At 53.2% G+C, this 22,125-nt stretch overlaps 1 protein-coding gene across 1 annotated transcript; it reads left to right on the top strand.

Moving 5' to 3' along the window:
* The first annotated feature begins 7,649 nt into the window (after positions 1-7,649).
* On the top strand, positions 7,650-12,112 carry EN1 (engrailed homeobox 1). Its single transcript, XM_054574932.1, has 2 exons — positions 7,650-8,490; positions 11,612-12,112. The coding sequence occupies exons 1-2, from the start codon at positions 7,650-7,652 to the stop codon at positions 11,926-11,928; spliced, it is 1,158 nt and encodes a 385-aa protein (XP_054430907.1). The 3' UTR covers positions 11,929-12,112.
* The last annotated feature ends 10,013 nt before the right edge of the window (positions 12,113-22,125 follow it).

Here is a 22,125-nt window from a genome sequence, read left to right as displayed (position 1 = left end):
GGCAGTGGGGGAAGGAAACTATCATCCTCTGCGCTCTCACTTGGGGTTGAGGCCTGGTTTGGTGTGTTCCGAGACCAGTTGGATGCTGACCTAGTCTCTTCCCCTCTCTGAGTCTCAGTTGCTTCATTTGTGCAGTGGACTTTTGGTCTATGGGTTCCCAAAGGTTCCTTTGATCTTGACCCTGCCACGTGTTGCCCACTCTGCCCTCAATCAGGTTTAGGGCTTCGGGACTGCACAGATAGGTCTTGGTGGGGAACAGAAAAACAGTGGCTGTTTTTAATCAGGTTTCAAGAACTGCCTTCTCTACCCTTACATAATTCAATGAGGGGGTGGGGGATGTGAGGATGGGGGTGTGAGGTGAACGGTTGGTTTGGGGTCAGAGCCCTCTAGTAGTTGTTACTTCACACAACTTACTTTCAAAGTCTGGGTCAGAAAAAATTGCTCTCCGGCTCTCAGCCTGGCACAAACGCAGGCACAGAGATTATACATATGGACGCGCAAAGGCATGTACGCCGGCCACACGCACAGAGCGTATGCACACACACAACTTTGCACACATGAGCACAGCGCAACCCCATGAGGATTAGAGCGACACAAAAAATGCACACAATCTTTCTGTGCACTCTCAGGAACATACACACATTCGCACTCAGCTGGAACCTCTCACACACACAGTCATGTACAAACACGCAGGCGCGTGGCTGCACACTGTCCTCCCCCACCACCAGTTTCTGCAGGAGCAGGCGGACAGGTAAGGGGGCCTGGGGAAGGCCTGGAAATTGCAGTGACTTCCCCCCTACCCCTTCCTCTCCAGATCTGTCCTAAGGCAGAAGGTGGGGCAGGGTGGGGGGGGGCACAAAAATTTTCATCCCTTGCACCCTCATCATTCTGAGGTTGGTGAGACTTTCCCTTCTTCACCCGCTGTCCCCACTCAGGACTGAAACTTTTCCCTCCCTCACCTCCACACCAGACACCCCCCCTCTAGTACCAACCTCAGCTGGAACCCGGAACTTTTCCAGCATTGTCCCTGGGAAGAAGGTCCGGAGGAGGCTGCATCCCCAAGGATGAAAGCGGGCGCGGTATGGTTCGTGCTCCGGAGCCCTCGTGGAGTTAGGTGGGAAGGCTCGAGCTGGCAGCCAGAGCATCGAGAGCTGGGTGCGGGGACTTCTGTTTGTTTTTCCCGAGTCAGTGGGAGAAAAGCCTCGGGTCAATCCCCTCGCCTCAAAGGAGTCCGGTGAAGAAGGACAGTTACTCTGGGGCAAGTGAAAAGAATATGGTTTTGGAGCTTCAGGGGCATTCCTCTGAAAAAGGACTTGAATGTTGTTGTGTTTCTTCTCTTTTTCTCGAGTCTTTTTTTTTTTTTTTTTTTTTTTTTTTTTGGTTGTTGTTGCTGTTCCCAACTTTGAGTTGGGTCCGGATCTCTTCTGGGGGCATGGAATGAGCCGCGCGTGTGTGTGGGGGGGAGTGTGCAGCAAAACCCGGAAGCTGCGCAGGCCCCTCCTCACTCGCTTCCACACGCGTACCCTTTGGCGTACACACTCGGGAGGCCAGTCGGTGTGAATCCTTACCCTGCGCCCAGCCGGATCCAGGTGGGAGCCACCACTCGAACAGGTGGGGACTGGGGTGGGAAAGGGGCCCCCTCGGCCTGAGGTCACCTGCCTCGGGGAACCTTCTGGGGAGGAGGAGGGGGCGAGAGGGAGCAAAAAGCAAAATAAAGGCGAGAAGAAAATTTGAGTATAAATGCTGAATTTACTCCGGATTTGGGGGCTGGGGGTTGGGGAAAAATGAACAAGGGCAGGGTTTCCGTTCTGAGATTTCGGTGGGATGCAGTGTAAGGAAAAAAGCCGGATGTCTCATTAAGGTGAAGAAATATATTTAAGAAAGTGCGTATAGTTGCCTGGTTTTCGGGAGCCTTAAGCTCTAGCATCCTCAGATCCTGGGGCTTGACTGGCGGGGGCGTACAACTCCAGAGCCGTTTACCGATACAGAGAAGGTGCAAGCTCTGCTACCTGCAGTCCGAGCCCAGGGACCCTGGGTCTCTCTCCCCAGCATCCGCGAACATCCTTTAGTGAGCTCTTCAGCCCCTCGGCAGCAACGGGGCTGGTGTTTGCGCCCCCGGCATCCGGGGCTCTGGGTGCGACCCCCCAGGCAGTCCGCAGGGCTCCGGAAGGAAATCAGGGCCGAGAGCCCTTTCCGAATCCTGACCACCAGGTGCGATTTACGGGGAATACCGAAATGTTTCCCCCATTTCCCATAGTCAAGAGGAGAAAGGACTGAATTTCCTCAGCTTGTCCGGGCATTAGAGGAAAAATGAAAGAAAAATGCAAACTGTTTCTAGAACAAAAAGGTCCGTTCTGCGAACTGCTCCCTGGGGTGGGAGAGGGGGGACACTCTGAGAGAAGGCAGAAGGGTGGGGGTAGAAACCCAAAGTACAAACCCAAAGGTGACAATCTCCAATAGCAGGCTTTTTTTTCAAACTTTCTAGGAACCTGGACATTTATTTATAGGCGTATGTTATGCAAATAGAATAAAAGAAATTCTCTCTGCCTTCCCCCTACCCAAGTCTTCTGGGCCAGCTAAAAACAAAGCTGTCCCCAATTTCAAGAGCCAACAGAGCATTTTATTTTCCATGGTTTGCCTCCCATGCATTCTGCACCCCCACCACCACACACCTAGGATTTCACTTTCTCCCGCCTCCCCCAGTTCTTCTCCAAGTTCGGGCAGAATCCCCTGCACCCAGCCACCCCTCACATTATTATAGACTCCAAATGAAGACCCAAACCCCGAGCGCTAATTGAATTAGTCTATTGAAAGGACTGTCAGGTATAATGACGTGGTTCGAGGCCCCGCATTTCCCAAGGTCTATAGGCTTGGGGACCTGCGATGTATAGTCTGACCTTCTGCCTCATAATAATACCGCTGCACTTGTAGTAGAAATCTCCTCGCATTCACTCCCAACAAAACCGCTGGTCACCCAGTCCCCGTAGGAAGGCTGTGCGCTATTGTGTTGCGACAACTCATTCATGTCCCTCGCCACGAGGCCCCACCGCCATCTGATCTACACTCGAAATGCGATTACCACCGTGTGCATGCAACACGCTCACACTCTCGGCCCTTAGCGCCCATGCCTGGCGAGGTTGCAGGATTTTTTTCATAATGCTCTTCCTCACACCCATCCTCAAAAGAGAGGTGGAAGCAGGCAGGACCATGACATTTGTCTCTACCCAAATGAAATCCAAAATTCTGCGGAAACGCAGGCTGGTGAGAGGTTTCTCTTTTCCGAGCAGCATACTCCAAAACCCTTAACAACTACATTCTCTGTGCTCCATTGGTGGGGCAGACTTGGGTGTACATACTAATGTCTACATATACTAGCCTCCTGCCGTGCACACAAATACAGAAAAAGAATGATCCTATGGATTTGTACTTTTCTGAAGTTCTCACATACACAGGCAAATGCACAAATACAGGCTCCAGCCCTCACATCCATAGGCCACTCTCCAAATTGGTAAGCGTTTTTTTTTACAAGATGGAGAAAGAGCAAAAACAAAGGTACAAGTTCCCAGCCTTCACCTTGAGGAGGATTCATCAGGCTCCCTACTATAGGATCTCCAAAATCCTCTAGCACCCCCAAACATGCAAACACACTCTCCCTGTTTGTTTGGCCAGGTGTCTTTCTGTCAGTGGAAGTGCCTGGTTAACTACACAGAATGGAGGAAGTCTGGGAATGGGAGAGAGCCAGGGGAGTTGTGGTTTCTTCTTGTCCTGCTTACCCCACACCCCACTATTGAAAACCCCTTTGGGACCCTTCAGCCTTCAAATGAAGAAAGAAATCATAGGGGGGAGTTTGCTCCCTCTTAGGCATTTAAAATAAAACAAAATCGTTTTATTCATTGCTGTTCTCCATTTTCCTGTGGGCTGGGTATGGAAGCAGAATTTGGGGACAATCACTTTATTGCAGAGACATGACTATGTCAGTGGGCTTCTGTGGGGCCTCTTGCCCCAGGGAAACTGCACAGCTCAGAACTTCAAGGCAATAGAAACGAACACTGGGTGTCCCCAAACTCCCATACCTATGGCCCAATACCCATTCCCTTCCAGGTAGATTCCCACATGGCTTCCTGTCAGCCCACCTCCCTGCCACCTCCACATGGACATTTATCAAGTTGGAAGAAATTCTTTAATTTCTAAAGTCAGAAGCAGTACCCTCCAAAGGACTGCCACAAATGTACTCACACGTGCACACACATTGCTCCACACACACTCAACACTTTTACGCACATACTTGTACACACAACTCCCCTGCTGGCCTTTCTTCACTTACACACCTAGTCTTGGGCTCATTCTGAGTCATTAAGATCCCTTACACACACACGTTGGCCAATATTTGCTCACTTTCGGCACTCACGCACCTCACTCCCGCTAACACCGACTTCACAATAGTCTGTTCATTTTCAGGCTAGAGAGAGGACATGGGCCCAGGTGGGGTTCATGGAAAGATTGCAGCGCTGGGGGCAGAGCATCCCGCGCAGGCCTGGCCTGGAGAAGGTGGGGAGTGGGGGGACAAGCCAGCGCGCAAAGCACCTCCTAATCCAGCCGGAGCTCGTGGGCCGCGGGTGCATTTATCATCCCATTACTGTAACAAATCCGGGCTCCACTACATGAAAGGTAAAATGAATTACCGACGTTAAGCCGTCAATAAAGTCATTTCTGTAAATGGTGTCTCCAAAGGGCCGCCGCATTATTCAGCTGGCTTTATCAGCTGGCTGGAAATTACGTGGAGGAGCCGGGCGGCGCGGCGCGCGGGGCCGCTCACTTTGATTAAGCGTCTTGCCAGCGCGATGTGACAGAGCTTTTGACCAGGGTTTTATTCACAGGCCTGTGATGAACGCCAAGCTGATCAGGCGGAATGAAGAGTAATTAAAACCTATAAATTATCTTCCGCAGCCCTTCTCGAGGCGTCTCCTGCAGGCGAGATAAGGCGTCGAGACCCTATTTACGGCGCTGAAAGGAACCGCGGCGCACAAAAGCTACGCGGCTAAATAGGATATTGATAGTGTCCTAATTAGAATTTAATTAAGTACCCACGCTCGCTTGCGGGATAAAGATTTCAATTTTGCGAACTTAAAAATAAATAAAATCCTACCCCCATTTCGGGGAGAAACGGTGGGGGCATCGAGAGATTTCGGGGAGCCCTTGGGGGTAGAGCTGAAGTGCCCGGATACTCCAAGGTGGGTTTAGGGGGTAGCTTGGGAGGGGTGAGGAGAGCGGAGCGGACCTGCTTAGCGCAGCGCTCCGGGAAGTGTCTCTCACTGCCCTCAGGCCGCGCGGGCTGTTCTAGGAACTCCAGAGCCTGAGTACTGAAGACCTTCGGCTGACGGAAGACACAAGTCAGCAACTCGAACTCCCGCTCTCCACAAGCCCCTCTGAGAAGCTTTAGCTATGCGCTTGTTTGGCTGGTTGTAGTTTTCATTTTATTTCCTCCTAAATCTTGTGACTTTTCCGAGCCAGAAGGATTATTTTGCATGTTCCCCACTAGACAATATCTTCAAAAAGATTCTTTCTTTCTCCGCTGTCCTAGTTGAAGATGGAGGTCAGGGCGAGCGGATTCTCGGGAGCTCCAAGAAAACATCCCCACGAAGGCCAGGGTTGCGGGAGCCTTCTAGCCGCCACGCTTCCGTGTAGATTTTAGCACGCATTCGGACCCTGGCCCTCCCAAACGGCTCAGCACACAATCTCTGCGTCGGTGCCCAGCACCTCACCTACCCTCTCCCCATGTAGGGCGACGGGAAAACAGAGAAAAAGAGCCTAGCGAACGCTGACAGATCTCCATGACCGTGGGAGAGGCTTCCTGCAATCCCCCAAAGCTTGGGAAGAACACGCGGGGCTAGCTCCAGAGGCCTCCAGGGTGTTGGGGGAAATCGCAGGAAAATCTAGGCAACCGAGGAAAACTCGCTGTCCATATCATCAGATGGCTAGGGCAAACACCTGGTTTATAGTACTTTTATTTGTCTGATTTCACTTTGCAGGGAAACTTAAAAAGGAGGTTGCCCTGAACCCCAAATCCCGGGCTTTGGGCGCATTCGCACCCGGACTTGCTTGGCCCAGGGGCCTGGCCAAGATAGCTCTGTGATGCCCGGAGGTCTTCGACTCCCAACAGCCACGGAAGGAAGAGGAGCCGGGCTCGAGCAGCAGTCGGGCTCTCTCGCTTCCTCTGGGCCAGGCTTAATGGCACCGGGACACCTCACGGGGGTTGTTGAAGTTCCGGTCCGGGAGGAGCATAGGTGCGGATACCCCGTAACGGACACCCAGTGCAGCCGGCTGGCATGAACTGCAAATCTACAGACGGTACTAGAGAGGCGCAGCTAGCCTCCGGGGATTTGCTATTGGTGAGAAATAAACTGCTTTTCTGAAAGTAACCCGCTCTACATCTATTTGACATCTCCGACCCTCCTCGTTTTACTCCTCCCCCTCACAATGCACACGGACAGTGCCAACTTTCACCCTTCGTAACAGCAAGAAACAAACGATAAAACACAAGGCTGGGTTCCTTAGACATGGGGTGGAGGAGAGCAGAAGTCCTGGTCTCCTGACCCTGTACCCGGCGCGCACGCACCCATAACCTTGCATTTCTCCAACAAGTTGTTTATGGAGTTGCTTCTCCACTTGCCTACATCCCGAAATCCATCCTTCCCTATCTCCTTTGCCCCTTCCCAGGTCTCGGTCTGAACGAGTGGGAGGGGCTCGGGCTCGGATGGGGGAGGGCGGGCCCGAGGCACCCGGCCCGCACTGAGTCGCCCCCTCTCAGCCCGCAGCCGCCTCCCCGGTATTATTTATCCGCAAAGTCCCGCGCGCACCCATTGGGCTGAGGCCTGGGTGTCAGCGCGAGTCCTGGCTCGCCATTGGCCCCGCACACGTGCGGCCCTGACTCACGTGCTTCCGGTTTGAAGGCAAAAAGTGTGCCTGGGTGATTTTTTTTTCAAGCGAGAGAGTTTGTGCAAAGATCCGAGCTGTCAGAGATTTAAAAAAAAAAAAAAAAAAAAAAAAAAAAAAAAAAAAGGCAGCTCGGCGCTGGCGGAGACGCGCTCTCCCAGCAAAAAAAGCAAAGGCGATTAAAGGCGCTGCCAGCCTCGCGCTCTGGGCACAGCTGAGCGTGACACTCGGGGAAGTCAAACCCCTCACTACTGCCTAGGAAGATGGCTAGACTTTAAAGACTGTTTTTTTCCCCTTTAAGATAAAAATTCTTGGAGATATTTTCTTTTTTCTTGCTTTCTTTTTTCTTTTATTGCCTTTTTTTTTTTTTTTTTTTGGCTGTGGCTTACTCCCCATTTAAAACAAATCATTGAATCTGGTTGCAGAAAGAAAAAAGAAATAGCCAAGTGTCTCCATATCTGGATGTCTACAAATTAGAGAGAGTTGAGACAGCGAGATCTAGCTGCTCGATAAGAGCGAGCGATCCAGGCCAGGCGCCTGGGCTTTTTTTTTTTTTTTTTTTTTTCCCCCCCGGCACCCGCCTCGTGCCTTCGCTGGGGCTTCGCCGGCCTCCTTCCTCCGTGCACCCCCGCGGCCACTGGCAAAGTGGGGTGGGGAGCGAGGCGGGGGGTGGGGCGGGGGCCGGCGCGGCGGCCGGGGCGGCGGGGCGGCCGAGCATGGAAGAACAGCAGCCGGAACCTAAAACTCATCGCGACTCGGGCCTCAGCGCGGCCGCGGTGGCGGCAGCCCCGGGCAGCCTCAGCCTGAGCCTCAGCCCTGGCGCCAGCGGCAGCAGCGGCAGCGATGGAGACAGCGTGCCGGTGTCCCCGCAGCCCGTGCCCCCCTCGCCGCCCGCGGCGCCCTGCCTGCCGCCCTTGGCCCACCACCCTCACCTCCCCCCGCCCCCGCCGCCGCCGCATCTCGCGGCGCCTGCTCACCAGCCACAGCCCGCGGCCCAGCTGCACCGCACCACCAACTTTTTCATCGACAACATCCTGAGGCCGGACTTCGGCTGCAAAAAGGAGCAGCCGCCGCCGCAGCTCCTGGTGGCGGCGGCGGCCGGAGGAGGCCGGGTCGAGCGTGACAGAGGCCAGACCGGCTCAGGTAGAGACCCTGTGCACCCGCTGGGCACGCGGGCGGCAGGAGCCGCCTCACTCCTGTGTGCCTCGGACGCAAACTGTGGCCCACCCGACGGCTCCCCCCAAGGCGCCGCGGGAGGCGCGGGCGCGTCCAAAGCTGGGAACCCAGCTGCTACGGCGACAGCGGCTGCAGCGGCCGTGGCAGCGGCAGCGGCGGTGGCAGCAGCAACGGCCAAGCCTTCGGACAGCGGCGGCGGCAGTGGAGGCGGTGTGGGGAGCCCGGGTGCACAGGGTGCCAAGTACCCGGAGCACGGCAACCCAGCCATCCTGCTTATGGGCGCAGCCAACGGCGGGCCCGTGGTCAAAACTGACTCGCAGCAGCCCCTCGTGTGGCCCGCCTGGGTCTACTGCACACGGTACTCGGATCGTCCATCCTCTGGTGAGTACTCAGCCCATGCTGTGCCTTGTCTTACGGCCCTGTGGACGCCCCAGAACTCTTAGCCGCCGTGCTAGGGAGTGCGAACCCAGCGTTGGGAGCTCTCTTCTCTCACGCATGATTCTTTCTTCTCAGCCCTGGTTCCAGTCATAACCGAATGTGCATCCAGATTTGCACTCCTGGCTTCTGCGGCCACTACCCGGGAGGCTACAGCTCATGGCACTTCCTGGAAGCTCAGTCTCCATCCTTCGGTTTTAAACTCAGAGGCTTTGGGGTCTTCTTTGTGTTTTACCTTTATTATTATCAGGGAAAACACAATCATTGTTTTTTTTTCTTTCTTTCTTTTTTTCCCTCCAGGAAAAGGGGTATTTAGAGCCGGCGGGAAGATGGGCCTAGTGATTGGGGTCTCCAATCCCGCCAGCCCGGTCCTGCGGAGGCCGAAATCCAGCAAGGCTTTGATCAGAGAAATAATCTTCACCTTGGTGTTCTTACTGACATAAACACCATCTCAATAGTTTCTGCGCAGCCTTCATTTACATAGAGACAGATTTGAGGACAGACAGAAAAGAGAAAACCATCTGATCGCTGTCCCTCTTCCCGGGCCGATTAGCCAAGAGAGTTTGACCCGGGTTGGTAGAATCCACGGAAAAGCGGTTGCCAAAACGTCGGGCGCCAAAAGCCCCTGGCTCCTGGTACTCTGGAGCTGACAGACAGAGAGTGGGAAAGGAAAGGACAGGTCAGGCTCAAGCCAGAAAACGGGGCGAGGACCTGGGAGCCAGCCTCCACTGCTTCTCCGAGTGGCTCTCACATCCTTCTCCTTCCTTAACTCCTTCCTATCACACATCTGCCAGTCATCAGATTTGCGGCAGCGGTAGGCCCCTTTTTCTTGATGTTCCTTTGGCCCCTTTTCCTCAAATCTTTTACGGTTAGAGAACCCAAGGCCGAGATCTGTCCTCGGAGAGGAGCCTGAGGCCACTAGGCCCGGGAGAAGAGGTTAAGGCCTGCATGCCTCTCTGGCCGGCAGCGTCTGGATGGCCTGTGGGCGCTATGAGGAAGGTGGCAGGGACTCTGGCCTACGACTGGGTTCTGGGCGCCTGGGCCCGGCAGGAGGCCAGGCAAAGCGTAGCCCTGCGCCGCTCTGCTCCGGCTGCAATCTCAGCCGCCCGGCGGGTGCCGGCCGAGCGCGGATCGATGTGCGCTATCAGCCCCCGCCATCTCGAGCCCCGTTATTGACACGTCGGGCTCCCTGAACCTCCGAAAAGCTGCTTTGATTGACTCGCCTGATGGATAGAGTGATTGAGCTGTCAGACCATGCGACTCGGGTTGGCCGCGAGGCTACGATTTTATTACAAGTGTCTGTGCCTCTGCGTGCGCGCACACACACACACAACACCACTCTAACAAAGTCCTGGACGCACAACGCAGTGGGGCCTTTTTGGGGCTGTGCACATTTCCTGGGCCATCTCTGCCTACTCAGCTAATTACTAATCTAAACCAAGGCCTTTCTTCCACCCAGCGTGCCTCCCAGCCCTCTCCCACTCTGCTCCTTAGTGGGCCTTGTCTTTGTTCTTGGCCTTTTTCCTTCTTAGTTGACTGGGGAGGCAGGGTGCTGGCTCCTTCTACTGTATGGGCAGTTAAGGAAGATGGACCTCAAGCCACTTGAGTCTCCGTGGTTGACCAGGCTTGGACACTTTTGTCACAGGACAGATGGTGACTCCAGGTGCTGGCCTGCCTCAGGAGCCAGTTGCAGCTTGCCCCTTTGTCACTAGGTTTGGAGATGCCGGTGAAGACCCTTCTTTCCAGACAGTGTTAGAGATTAACAGGCTTGACAGGGACTTAACTGGGCTCAGTAAGCTCCCATAACCAAGACAAGGCCCAGGAAGTAAATGCTAGAAGACCTGAGTTTGGAGGCTGATGGACAGAGGTGCAGGGTTCACCGGCTGCCTCCCAGCTCTACCTCCTCTCTCCAGGCTGGGTCCATTGCAACTCTCTTACCAGATTAGGTCTGGAAAGAGACTTTAGCTTCCTAGGGAGGTGTCCTGTGGCCTCTTTCCATATCAATTTTAGGGGCAAAACACAGGTTTTTATTTTTATTTTTGTTGAGATTGTTCCCCTGTCCGTGTTCCTCTGCCCCTATTTTGCTTATAATGGTGGGGGTGGGAGTGGGGTGGCAGGAAGGATGTAGTCTCCTTGCAAATAACATAGGTGGGCAAAGAAAGCAGATCTGATTTGTTTTTGTTATTCAGAAGTTTTCCATTCTGAAATTGAAGCTTAAGTGTTCAAAAGAGATAAAAGAGACCCTGCTTCTGGGGCTGGTAGGAGGAATGGGGAGGGCTCTCTCTTTCTTACTGGCATCATCCAAGGGGCATAACAGAGAACCCAGTGCCATGTAGGTAAGGCATGCAACTGGGCAGGGCCTTAACCCACCTTCAGAGAAGGGAGTGGTCAGTGTCTCCCTAGGACCCTGGAAAGGTCTTCTTCAGGCCAACCGGGAAAAAGGAGGTAGAGCAGACACTGAGTACTTTGGAAGTAGTTGAACCTCTCACAGCCCTTTCCCTATCCCCTTGTTTTCTGCGGTTAATAGACACAAGCAGTTGGGGGTCTTATTGTAGGTGCCAGGGAGTAGGTGTGCTTCTTCAGAAGGAAAGGAGGATGGCGATTCCTCCAGGACGATCCTGTCCTAGTGTCTTCACTGACCCAGCCCTGAGTCTCTTTCTGTTCCGGAGCTGTGAAGACAGCAGACCCCGAACTCCAACTTTGAGTTAGGCAGGTGGGGGCTCCAAATATCTTTCCATCTTGGATTCTGTGATTTAAGCCTGACACTCGAATCTTCTGTTCTGAATTGGGGTATGAGTTGCACATAACAACCTCGGCCAGTTTTCCTCTGCGCCTTTCTGTCCCCGGAGAAGGGAACCCGGCGACCTCAGCAGCCAGGCGTTTGATGCAGGGACTAGCCGCCGGGAAGGAGCTGGGAGCTCAGCAGGGCCTCCGCTCTCGCCCCGGAAGCGCGGAGCGCGATGTACGCTCCGCTCTGCAAGTCTCACGGCTTCCTCTGCCCTCTCCCCCCTCCCCTCTGCCCTCGGTCCCCACCCCCACCTCCACCCGGCCCTCTCCGCTGCTGCAGGTCCGCGCACCAGGAAGCTGAAGAAGAAGAAGAACGAGAAGGAGGACAAGAGGCCTCGGACAGCGTTCACGGCCGAGCAGCTGCAGAGACTCAAGGCGGAGTTCCAGGCGAACCGCTACATCACGGAGCAGCGGCGGCAGACCCTGGCCCAGGAGCTCAGTCTCAACGAGTCGCAGATCAAGATCTGGTTCCAGAACAAGCGCGCCAAGATCAAGAAAGCCACAGGCATCAAGAACGGCCTGGCGCTGCACCTCATGGCGCAGGGACTGTACAACCACTCCACCACCACGGTCCAGGACAAAGACGAGAGCGAGTAGCTGCCGCCGGCGGGGGCCGCGAGGTCCGGCCTCTGCGCCCGCGCCTGAGCCCGCGCCTCTCCGGGCACCGCCGCTGCCGCCTCGCCAGCCCAGCTCCGTGGAGAAAAAAATCAGCGCAAAGGAGAGAGGGAGCAACAGGGAAAAGACAGAGAGCGCTCCTCAGAATGGAGAGTCACGTTCGAACGCAACATTTTTTAAAAGGGAGAGAGACTCAGACAGGTGCTATTGAAAAATAAGATCTATTCTCTGTTCACAGCTTAAGAGACAAAATTGCGAACTCCTTAAAGCTCTATCTAGCCAAACCGCTTACGACCTTGTATATATTTAATTTCAGGTAAGGAAAAGAAATGTGTAGCGATCTCTATTTGCTGGACTTTTTATTAATCTCCTTTATTATTATTGTTATAATTATTATAATTATTATAATTATTTTATCCCCCACCTCCGCCTCGCTGACCCCGGCCCAGTTTCGTTTTCGTTGCCTTTTTCTTTTGAATGTTTTCGCCTCTCCGGTGCCTCCCGCCCCGCATCACTGGCCCCCGTTTCTCTGGGACTTTTCTTTGTGTGCGTGAGAGTGTGTTCCCTCGCGTGTCCGCCCCTCGCCTCTCTCCTGCCTCCCAAAGCCCCTTTCTGTCGCTCTGTCTGTCTTGCCCCCCTTTCGTTTTCCTGAGACTTGTTGAGAAATACGACCCCACAGACTGCGAGACTGAACCGCCGCTACAAGCCAAAGATTTTATTATGTTCAGAAACCTGTAGTCTGAAATAAAGTGTACACTGTGCTCATGAGCCGCTGGCGGCCCTCCTCTTTGCGGGCTGGGGAAGAGAGTGGACGCGGGGCACCGGCCGCCCAGCGACCCCGGGCACACACTGGGCCCAGCGCTTACTGCACAACGAATACCGGGACAAGGGGGAAGCGCGGTAGTAGCGGTGGCCCAGATCCGGGTACAGACCGGGTCTGGAGAGTCTGGCGCGACACACCTTGTTTCTGATCGTGTTCAAAGGAGCCCACAGGCCGGAAAACCCAAGCCTGACTTCGGAAGCACTGTCCGGCTTTCGGGCGGTTCCCTGCCTCGGCCGGCCCGGCCTGCCCCACTGTGGTCTCCTCCTGTTCAACCTGCTTCTCGCTCCAGCCTGCACATTTGCTTTTTCTTTTTGTTCTGGTGCGGGTTTCGCTCGAGGTTTTGAGTCCCCCCGTCCCGCCCCCGCAACAGCAGGCCTTTCCAGGGCTTGGCAGAGGTTAGGGGTTGCCTCGGGTCCTGAGCAGCACACTAGTGCGAGGCGCACTGTCTGGCTTCTCAGCCGCCTGGACATCACCTTTCTTCCTTTGGAGAAGAGATTCCGTTGGCGCCCCGGCGGGGCAAGGGCAGCACACGGAGCCTTGTAGGGCTCAGATTTCCTCTCCGGAAAAGCCGGAAAAGCCGCAGAGCCGGGAGAGAGGAGGCCTGGTTGCCAGTAAGCTATTCAAAGTGGCAGCCAATGGGTCCCGCTGCTGGGATCCCACTGGGCCCCGACCTCCGACGTGGGCACAGGCCTATCTCGTCCCCACCCGAAACCTAGGGGGTGGTGGAAACAGGGGCGCTTTCAAAATTCCTAACAAAGCTTGGCTTGCTTCATGATCGATGGGGAGCTCAGACAGGAGGTCCCTGGACCCTTCAGACACCCGGACTTTCCAGCCGGGAACATAAGTCTAGATTTTTGCCCCTGACTCTGGGACATCTCCTTCCTGGGCAGGCAATAAGACCTCCGAAGTTCACGGTCTAGGCGTAGGAAAGAGAGGGCCCTCTTCAGGAGGTTCATCTCCCATTTGTTAGGATTTTTTAAAATAGTAAATCCTGTTCTCCTCTTTTCCCTCTTTCTTCTACAATATGTTTGTATGTACCTAGCTGTACGTGTGTAGTTAGATATGTAGGTGTCCCTGAAAACTTGTGAGTATATGTGATCATGTGCAGATATTGGTGCATGAGTATCTATTTGGTTTTGTGTATCTCTGCACATGTATTGTGCAAGTGAGTGTTCATTTCTCTGTAATTAGATGCACGCTTGGATGTTTGTGTGTTCACAGTATGCATACATGTGCTTATTTGTGTTTGCCCACCAGGATGTTTGCAGGGTGTGTGTGTGTGTGTGTGTGTGTGTGCACGCGTGCACATGCATGCATGCATGGAAACTCTGTTTCTGTGTACTTCCTTTGGGTTTCTTTCCTGTTGTTTTTGCAGGATTGATTTTGTGAGAAGTGAGGATGGCCAGTCATTCTGCCTTTTTTCTTGAAAATTTCCCCCTGATTGAGGTCTACATCCAGGGAATTTACAGTGCTAGGCTCCAGGTCCAGGAAACCCAGGGGCCCTCCAAGTTCCTGCTCTAGGCTTTGGGGGCTAGGTGTTTGGTGGCCTGGAGTTGGAGAGCACATTTGACATTGCCGTGGGTTCCCAGCTTTATTACAGTTAATCTCTTTCTTCTATCCCTTTCACATCTTAGGGTGTGTGGAGTAACCTTTGCACGTAATAGGTGCTCAACCAATCCTCGTGTGAAGAGTTGGGAGCAGTGAGATGGGCTTTCCCTGGGGTTGGCCCAAGTGAATTGTTTTCTGGTGGAGAGATGTGCACCTTTTGTTCTTCTTGGGGGAGGAAGGAACCTGTTATCTTTAATCTCTCCAGGCCGGCTGGTTACAGGGTCTGGGAGGTGGGGCCCAGGGTACTCCTTTCCAAATCTAGACAGCTCAGAAAGTTAGTAAGTTAACTGGCCACACCCAGATCCAATTGTTGGGTGGTGCCCAGCCCTACAGAGAACCTTACTGTTTTCAGTGCCTAGAAACTGGGCTATCTTTCCATCTTCCTTCACCAGTGTTGCACCATAGGGTGCTTAAGCCCCTCAAGGCAAAGAGATCCAGAGGCTCAGGCGGGGGCAAATGTGAACGGCAGCTCCAGGAAACATCCTGTTCCTTATGGCTCCTCTTCACCTCTTCTGAGAGACGAAACCAAGAGCTCTTCCCCTCAACCCTGGGGAAGAGGGAGGCAGTGGTTACCCCTTCCCATGATTATATTAATAAAGGGTTGAGATGAGTAATTTTTATGTAATTTGATTGCTTGCCCATTATCTCCTTTTTTTCCTTTCATTTACTTTGGGCAAAGAGAATTTTGTTTCTTGTTTAGTGGAGGAAACTGAAGCTCTCAGGACTTAAACATTTGGTCCCTGCCTCCTCTGTGGCTGTGTGTCTTTCTCTGTGTCACATCTACTCAGTACAGTTGCCTTTACCTCAGGAATCTGTCCAAGGCCCTGAAGTCAATCCTCCAGAATGACTTTCCCATCTTTTCTTCCTCCCCCATCCCACCTTTCCTTCTTTCTGATTGGGGTAGAGGGGAAGAAGGCTCTGGTCAGACCTCTTTCTTGCACCCTCCTCTAAAAAAAGAAAATAGTAATAACCATAAACAGGCATTGATAGCTTTGATTTATGGGGCTGGCTTAGTGAGCTGCCTGTGTATTAAAGTCTGGGACTGCATCGAAATAAATACCAGAGTCTGATATCCCAACTTCCTCATTTTCTACCATTTTTTTTTTTAAAGATTGGATTGAACCATAAACTTAAATCTTCCTCAACTCAGGAAGAAATACACACTAGCCAAGTCTAAACAGTATTGATTTCTGGCTCTTTCTGAGGCCAAAGGTCTCTGTTTTTTTCCTGGAAACTCCCTTTTCTTCAGTAGAGTCAGGGAGATGGGGGTGGAGGAACAAGGGGATATTTGGGTATATGGGGCTGCATTGTGTTTCTGTGTGAGTTTGTCTGAATGCGAATAGTATTGTGTGTGGGTATTTGTATAAGGGTGGTACTGAATATATTTATTAGGATTGAGAGGTGAAAGTATGTGTTTTGGGTATGTGAATGTTTGGTGTTTGTCGGTGCATAAATACCCAGTTTTCTGGCTCCTTAAGCTGAGCTGCCCAGGGCAAAGAGAAAAAGTGACCTACTAGCCTGCCCCCTACCTGGCCTGCGGTGTTATTACCTGTGGCAGGGTTTCCAGAGATCATACCATCAGGGAGATCACTGTGCTCCAGATGCCCTGTCTCCAATTTCCTCAGTAAAAAAAGGCCTAGCTGCAGTGCAAGGATGAGATTTGGCCAAGTCATAGAAGCCAAGGCCAAGTCCAGGGTCAGAGAGGCCCTGTCAGATGCCTTGCCCTGAATGAAGGTGTCTGCTGTGGCTTCTCTGTGTGGCCATCAGTTCCTCCAACACTCAACCTCATTTTTTGTCTTTGTGGTTGGGGCAAGGCCGTTCCCCTGTCAATATAGGCAACCCCCATTCTCTGTTTTCCACCATGCACAGACTTGGGAAGGGGATGGGGAGGAGCAGAGGGACCCTGGAGCAATGGTCCCCTAATTCTGTCTCATTTCCTAGGGCCCATCTGATCTGATGTTACCATAGGTTTAATTGGAGATTTTATTCACTCCATCTGGGGGAGGGGGCAGAGTATGACTCCCTTCCTCTTCATCCCCACCACAAACCTGGCTCTCCTCTTCTACTTTGATCTCAGGTGAGAGACTTACTCTTTGTGTGGCAATTTGTGGAAAGGGGCAGTGCTGGAAACTGCCAGCTTCCACCCACCAATGCTTTAGGTCAGTCATTAAAAGCACTCCCATTGTTGGAGGGTGTATGCAGGGATTCTTGAATAAAAAGGTTTCATTTTTCCAGGTGTGGGTTGGGGTTTGGGGGTGATCCTGAGAGGAAAGTGCCTTACTCAAAAGTACACAGCAAGTGAGAGGCAAAATCCCCAGATTTCCTGAGTCCCGTGCTCTTCCTGTGTGCTGCCTGGATAGTGCCTGTGTGCACACAACCACACATCTCATAGGCACACACTTCTGAACATCTAAGTGCACAAATATGAACTCACCCATGTGTATACAAGTACACACGTAAAATGTGTGCACATACCATATTTTGCTGCATATAATTCACTCCCATGTATACTGCACACCCATATTTTTGTGTGCATTGTATGTGGGATTATTATACCCATGGTATGTAATCATTATACCCGTGTATTATGTGCATCCTTATTTTTCCCTCAAAAACTTGGGCTAAAAAGTGCACATTATGCACAGCAAAATACAGTACATACATATACAAACAAATATAAATGGGTTGATGTATGGAGCTAGTGTGTAGAGGTGTGCTCCCAGCAAGTACATGGACATTGTCTGTGTAGAGTTTGTAGCACACATGTATATATGGTCTAAGAATATACCTAATGGTGTCCAAGACACACCTGCATGTCTCAGATGGTGTGCTTCATTCTTAGCCAATATGTAGGTACAGGACAAGTTACAAGGGCCTAGGACATACCTGCCTGTCCCCTCCTTTCCATGGAGGCCACCAAGGAGAACTGGAGCTGAGGTGAGTGAGTTGATTGTATATGTGTGTTTTGGGGGTGAGACTGGTATCAGGGAAGTCCCTTTCCTCTCTCCAGAGTCAGCTTAATCTGGGTGACTCTGGGGTCAGACACAGATGTGCCCCTACAACCATCTGCATTCCCTGCAGTGCACCCTGTGCCTTCCCAGGTGTATCTCCTGGGGGGTGAGGCTGTCCCAGGGAAGGAGTAAGCAAAATTCTTAAACAGAGTTCTTACAGAACTTGATAAATAGTGGGCCATTACAATTTGATCCTTGAGTTTGCTTCTACATGCAGCCCTTCACCATTGAGGTACCACTCTGGAGGTGGAGGGGGCCCCTACCATTCTGAAATTCTCTCCACAGATATGGGTGTGAGTGGTTTTGAGGACATTTGGTAAGACTTCAAGCCACAGTCATAGATCTCTGGGCCTGCAGAAAAGCCGAGCTTTAGTGTGGGTGTGCAGACATACACATTTTATCCTGAAGGGAGGACTTGGCTTTGAATGGGAAAGCGGTGGGGTAAGGGATGGGTTTAGGAGGATGAGGTAGGGGGTGCAAAGGAGGCCTCCCCCCTCACTTCTTTGGGGGGATGGGGTATAAACACAAGCACTTTATTAGGGACTAGCAGGCACCAGCAAATTCCTCCTAGCCCCACCACTAAGACCCAGATGAGATGTGGGCAGTGCTGTTTGGGGGTGCAGTCACCCTCCTTGCAGCAGGGGAACCTGGACTGCAGGAACCTCAGGAATGGTGATCACAGCACAGAGGGGAGGGAATCTCCTGTTGGCAAGGTGGAAGGTGTCCAAAAGAGAGGCACCAGCAGTATTTAAGATTTGGCCACAGCCACTGGAAGAGTAGGCTGGGGCCCTGACAAAGACCAACCACTTCTGACTGGAAGACCCACAAAAGTCCTGCCATCTGTGAAAGCAGACATAGTGGGAAACTTGAGCAATATAGTTCTGTTGCTGTTGGTGGCTTCGTTGGTCAGGCTGGGGAGAAGTGCCATTCATAGTCTCAATGTTGACCAAGCTGAAGACAAGGTAAATGCTGAAGAAAACAAACACAAGTCCTGCAGCCACCTCAGCAGGTCTCTCTGTGCCTCCACTTTAGTCACCTCAGTTGCAGGACTTGTCTATATAATACAGTGGAGGTAATTCAGAAGATGACAGTTTCATAAATTCAAACTTAATAGTAATAAAATCATTATTTACTGAGGGCCAACTGCTCGCAAGTCATTTGCCTTAATTTACTTCACTTGACCTCACTCTGAGTTGGATATTGCCATCCCATTTTACAGAAAAGTGAGGACCAGTGTCTTCTTGCCAAGGTCACACCAAACCACATGAACGTTTACTTTGAAGTTTTGTATCATAAATACCGGTACCATTCGCCTAGCACATTATCAAGTTTGAACCACCATAAGGAGACTTCGCACAGGGTAGGGAGTGGCCCTGGTTTGGGATAGGGGTATTTTCTCTTTTCTGGAATATTAAGTACGAGTAGTCTTTAGCCCCCAATCCTCACTCCCACCCCTTACTTCCCCCTCAAACTATTAACTCAGGTCCGATTTCCTGATCTTGCATTCACTTCACCCGGGTCTCAAATTAAGTTCTCAGGAGATTCCGATCTTTTTCCGAATTAAGATACCCACCCCAGTCCCCCAGTAGTTTCTCCCTGTACGCCCTCCTGTCCCACCCGAGCCCAGGCTGCTTCGCGGAAACAACCCGTCCCCCAGCAGGCATGGAACCCTTGGCCTCACTCCAGTCCCGCCGGTGGAGCTGCCCGCGCCCTGCGCTGTCCGCGGGGGGCGCTCCACAGATGCACTTCCGGTTAGCCCAGGCTAAGACACAGGCCCCATTGCCCTTGACCCCCTGTCTCCCGTCGGGGACTGGAAATGGTAACTTATCTGGGGTTCCTACCGGGAACCGCGAAGCCCCAATTCTGCTCGCCCAGCGAGGGGCGCGTGTCTGCTCCTCCGCTCGCTGAGGACTCGGAGGGAAAGGCCGCCTTGGCCACTTTCCTGAGCCAGGCTCCGGGCAAGCGACAGGGACCTGGGCTCTGGCCGCAGGCTCCAATCCCCACACCCCCATCTGTGTTCCCTGTTCTCCCAAGTGACTGTTTCTTGTACAGTTTCGTTTTGGGTCGAGGCCGGATTCGTTTTCCTTTCTGTCATTTTTTAAGGACGTCCCGACCTCTGGGTTCCTCCTCATTCACTGCTGCACGGTTTCTGTTTTCTCTGCGGAGGCCGCTCTTCCGAGGCCAACCTCTCCGGCCTCTCGGACCGGCCACCACTGCGGGTGTGCCCGGGCATCCCGTTGGTTCCCTGCCCTCCATATCCTCTTTTAACCCTGCCCAGCTCCCAAGCGGGCCCGAACCTCCGAGAGAGGACGTGGTGCTCGGATCTTCTGCTCCCCTCTTCGGGCCCGCGCGTGGGGACCAGCGCTGACCCTGGAAGCGGCCGCGCAGTCCTCCTCCCCGCTGTTCTCCGGTCACCCCGTCACCCTTTAACTCGTGGCCACTGGGGGTTCCCCTTTAACTCAGGGCGCTGGCAGTGACGCTCTTCGACTTTTCAGTCGTGGCTGCACAAACCCTGGCTCTGAGCGGCCGGGCCTGGGGTCAAAGCACGGAGGAGGAGGGGTGGACCTCAAGGCTGTGGAGACCGACTTTGTTCGCGTTGCTTGAACTTGCCCTGAACAGTGAGTTGAGGCGCGCTGGCGCACACACTCCACGGAGTCCCCAGGCCCTGGCGTCCGAGGGCTCGGGGCCTGCCTCCTCCGTGAGTGGCTGGGCCAGACCTGGCCCTCGAAGGGCAGCCAACTGAATTTGCCCGGACTAGGTGAGCGCCTTCCGAAATCCCCACCTCGTGATCCTTCTTTTTTGGGGGTGGGGGTTGTGTGTGTGGAGGATGGGGCAGAGAGAAAGTTGATGTAGCAGCCCTACCCTCTGCCACCTTTCCCCCCAATAAAGTGACCACCTCTGGGGCGCAGACATTTGCCACCTCCCCCTCCTTCTTTTCCGGAGATATTTGGTCAATTCGCTTCCTTAGGCACAGCTGCTATTTCCCTCTTGGGTTCACTGTTTACTTGAAATTTCTTTAGCGGCGCCAACTTGCCCTCGCTCTGCGTCTTCTCTGGGCGGCACCCGCCTGGGTCCTGCAGAACTTCCAGGAGGGCGCAGGCGGGCGCAGGCGGGCGCCGTAGGCACAGAGAGGCCGCGGCCTTGCCGGGATGCGTGTCCTTCGATCCTTTGCTCTGTTTCTTCCGCCTGCCGCTTCTGTAGATTGAGCCTTCACTACCGGCGTCCCGACTTCGGGGTCTGTCCAAATAAATGCCCTTCCTCAGCAGGCAGAAGCCGAGAGCTCGGTCGGAAATCGGGAGGTAGATAATCCAAGGAGTACGGCTGAACCCAGCTGCACGCTCATCAGACCTGGAGTTTCTTACCTATTCCCTAAAATTCCCTCACAAGGTGTATAGTGAGAAGTCTTGTGTCTGTTGGTTTAGGCACTGGCATGGAATTGGGAGGAAGGGAGAATTTGAAGGATATAGGCTCTGCCACTCTACTTTCATTCGGCTAAAGTGAACAAAGTTCCTTTTCGGAGCTAGAACTGGTGGGACACTTTGACCGGGCAGGAACTGGAGATGGGGTGCAGAGTGGGGAAGAGAGGCGTTGAAGGTCCTGTGCACCCTGAACGGAAGCGTGCAAACTTTGGCCCTAAACAGAAGCGACCAGCAGGTGAAAGTAACCAGAACTGTGCGGAGGCTGGGGAAGGCGTTAACCACCCTTGACGTTCCCGCGAGAAGTGAGAGACACCTGCCCTGGGATGAACACACCGCTGCTGCCCCCAATTGTGACCTTGGCGAGGCGAGGGCTTCCATTGGAAGTGTTCGCTTTCCTTTCTCCGGACGTAGCGTCTCGATCTCTCCCTCCCTAGGCTCCCCCACCATTTCAGTCCCTCCAGGGACAGTTGTTTGTATCACCTCACCCCAGCTGCCTGTGTTTGGACTTGGCCCACCAATCTAAGCAATTCAACACCGGCCTGGAGAGGAGCGGTGGCCCTCCCTCCCGCTTCCCCGGGGTGGGGTAGGGACCCCTCTCCCCTAGAGACCCTCTAGAGCCAGGGTGTTGATGATCATTACTTTAAATTAAAAGTCCTTTCCTTCCTTTTTGTCTAAGCCCCAACTTAGTTTCAGAGAATGAAGCGTGAAAGCTCTTTTATGGAGATTACCGATGCTTCATTTATTCCCGCAAATGGCAAACACCGCGGGGGAAAAACCGAGCGAGCAAGCTCCTTGTCTGGATCCTCAGCCGTCCCCGTGTTCACAAGCTCACTTGGCTGTGAGGCTGTGTCGTCGGGGAAAGCTCCGGCAGTGGGTTTACTGGGGAAAGGAAAGAGCGCTTTGGCGGGGACTTCCCACCAAGCACCGCTGGATGGGATAAAGACCTAGCCACCGGGCGGGGGCGCGGGGCGGGGGGGTGGGGGATGCCAGGGGGTCTGATTTGGGAGCTGAGGGATTTAGGACCAGAGTGTGGGTGTTTGTGTGTGTGTGTGTGTGTGTGTGTGTGTGTATGTGTGTGTTGTCCAGTGTTACCCTGAGGTGTTGAATTTATGTGTACATGGGAGATGAGAGAGCCAGGAGACCCACAAACCACCTACTGACCTCATACACCGTCCCACTCTAAGCCTCCACCAGCCCCTGCGACCTTCTCAATACCTGGCCAAGAAGTTGTGTTCCCCAGGCCAACTCTCTGTCCACAGTGTTTTTTTGTTTTGTTTTGTTTTGTTTTGTTTTGTTTTTGGTATACACACACAGCCCC

This window comes from Pteronotus mesoamericanus, unplaced genomic scaffold (assembly GCF_021234165.1).
Source record: "Pteronotus mesoamericanus isolate MK-2021 breed Mesoamerican mustached bat unplaced genomic scaffold, CSHL_Meso_final contig_27, whole genome shotgun sequence".
NCBI lineage: Eukaryota > Metazoa > Chordata > Mammalia > Chiroptera > Mormoopidae > Pteronotus > Pteronotus mesoamericanus.
The sequence above is the reverse complement of the archived record's forward strand: the minus strand, read 5'-3'. Positions and strand labels throughout refer to the sequence as shown.

What these genes read in the sequence shown, in the direction of transcription:
- EN1 (XM_054574932.1), top strand. Translation starts at nt 7,650, where the DNA reads ATGGAAGAACAGCAGCCGGAACCTAAAACTCATCGCGACTCGGGCCTC. An exon ending in CTCGGATCGTCCATCCTCTG is followed by an intron (nt 8,491 to 11,611) that starts GTGAGTACTCAG and finishes CCGCTGCTGCAG; the next exon opens with GTCCGCGCACCAGGAAGCTG.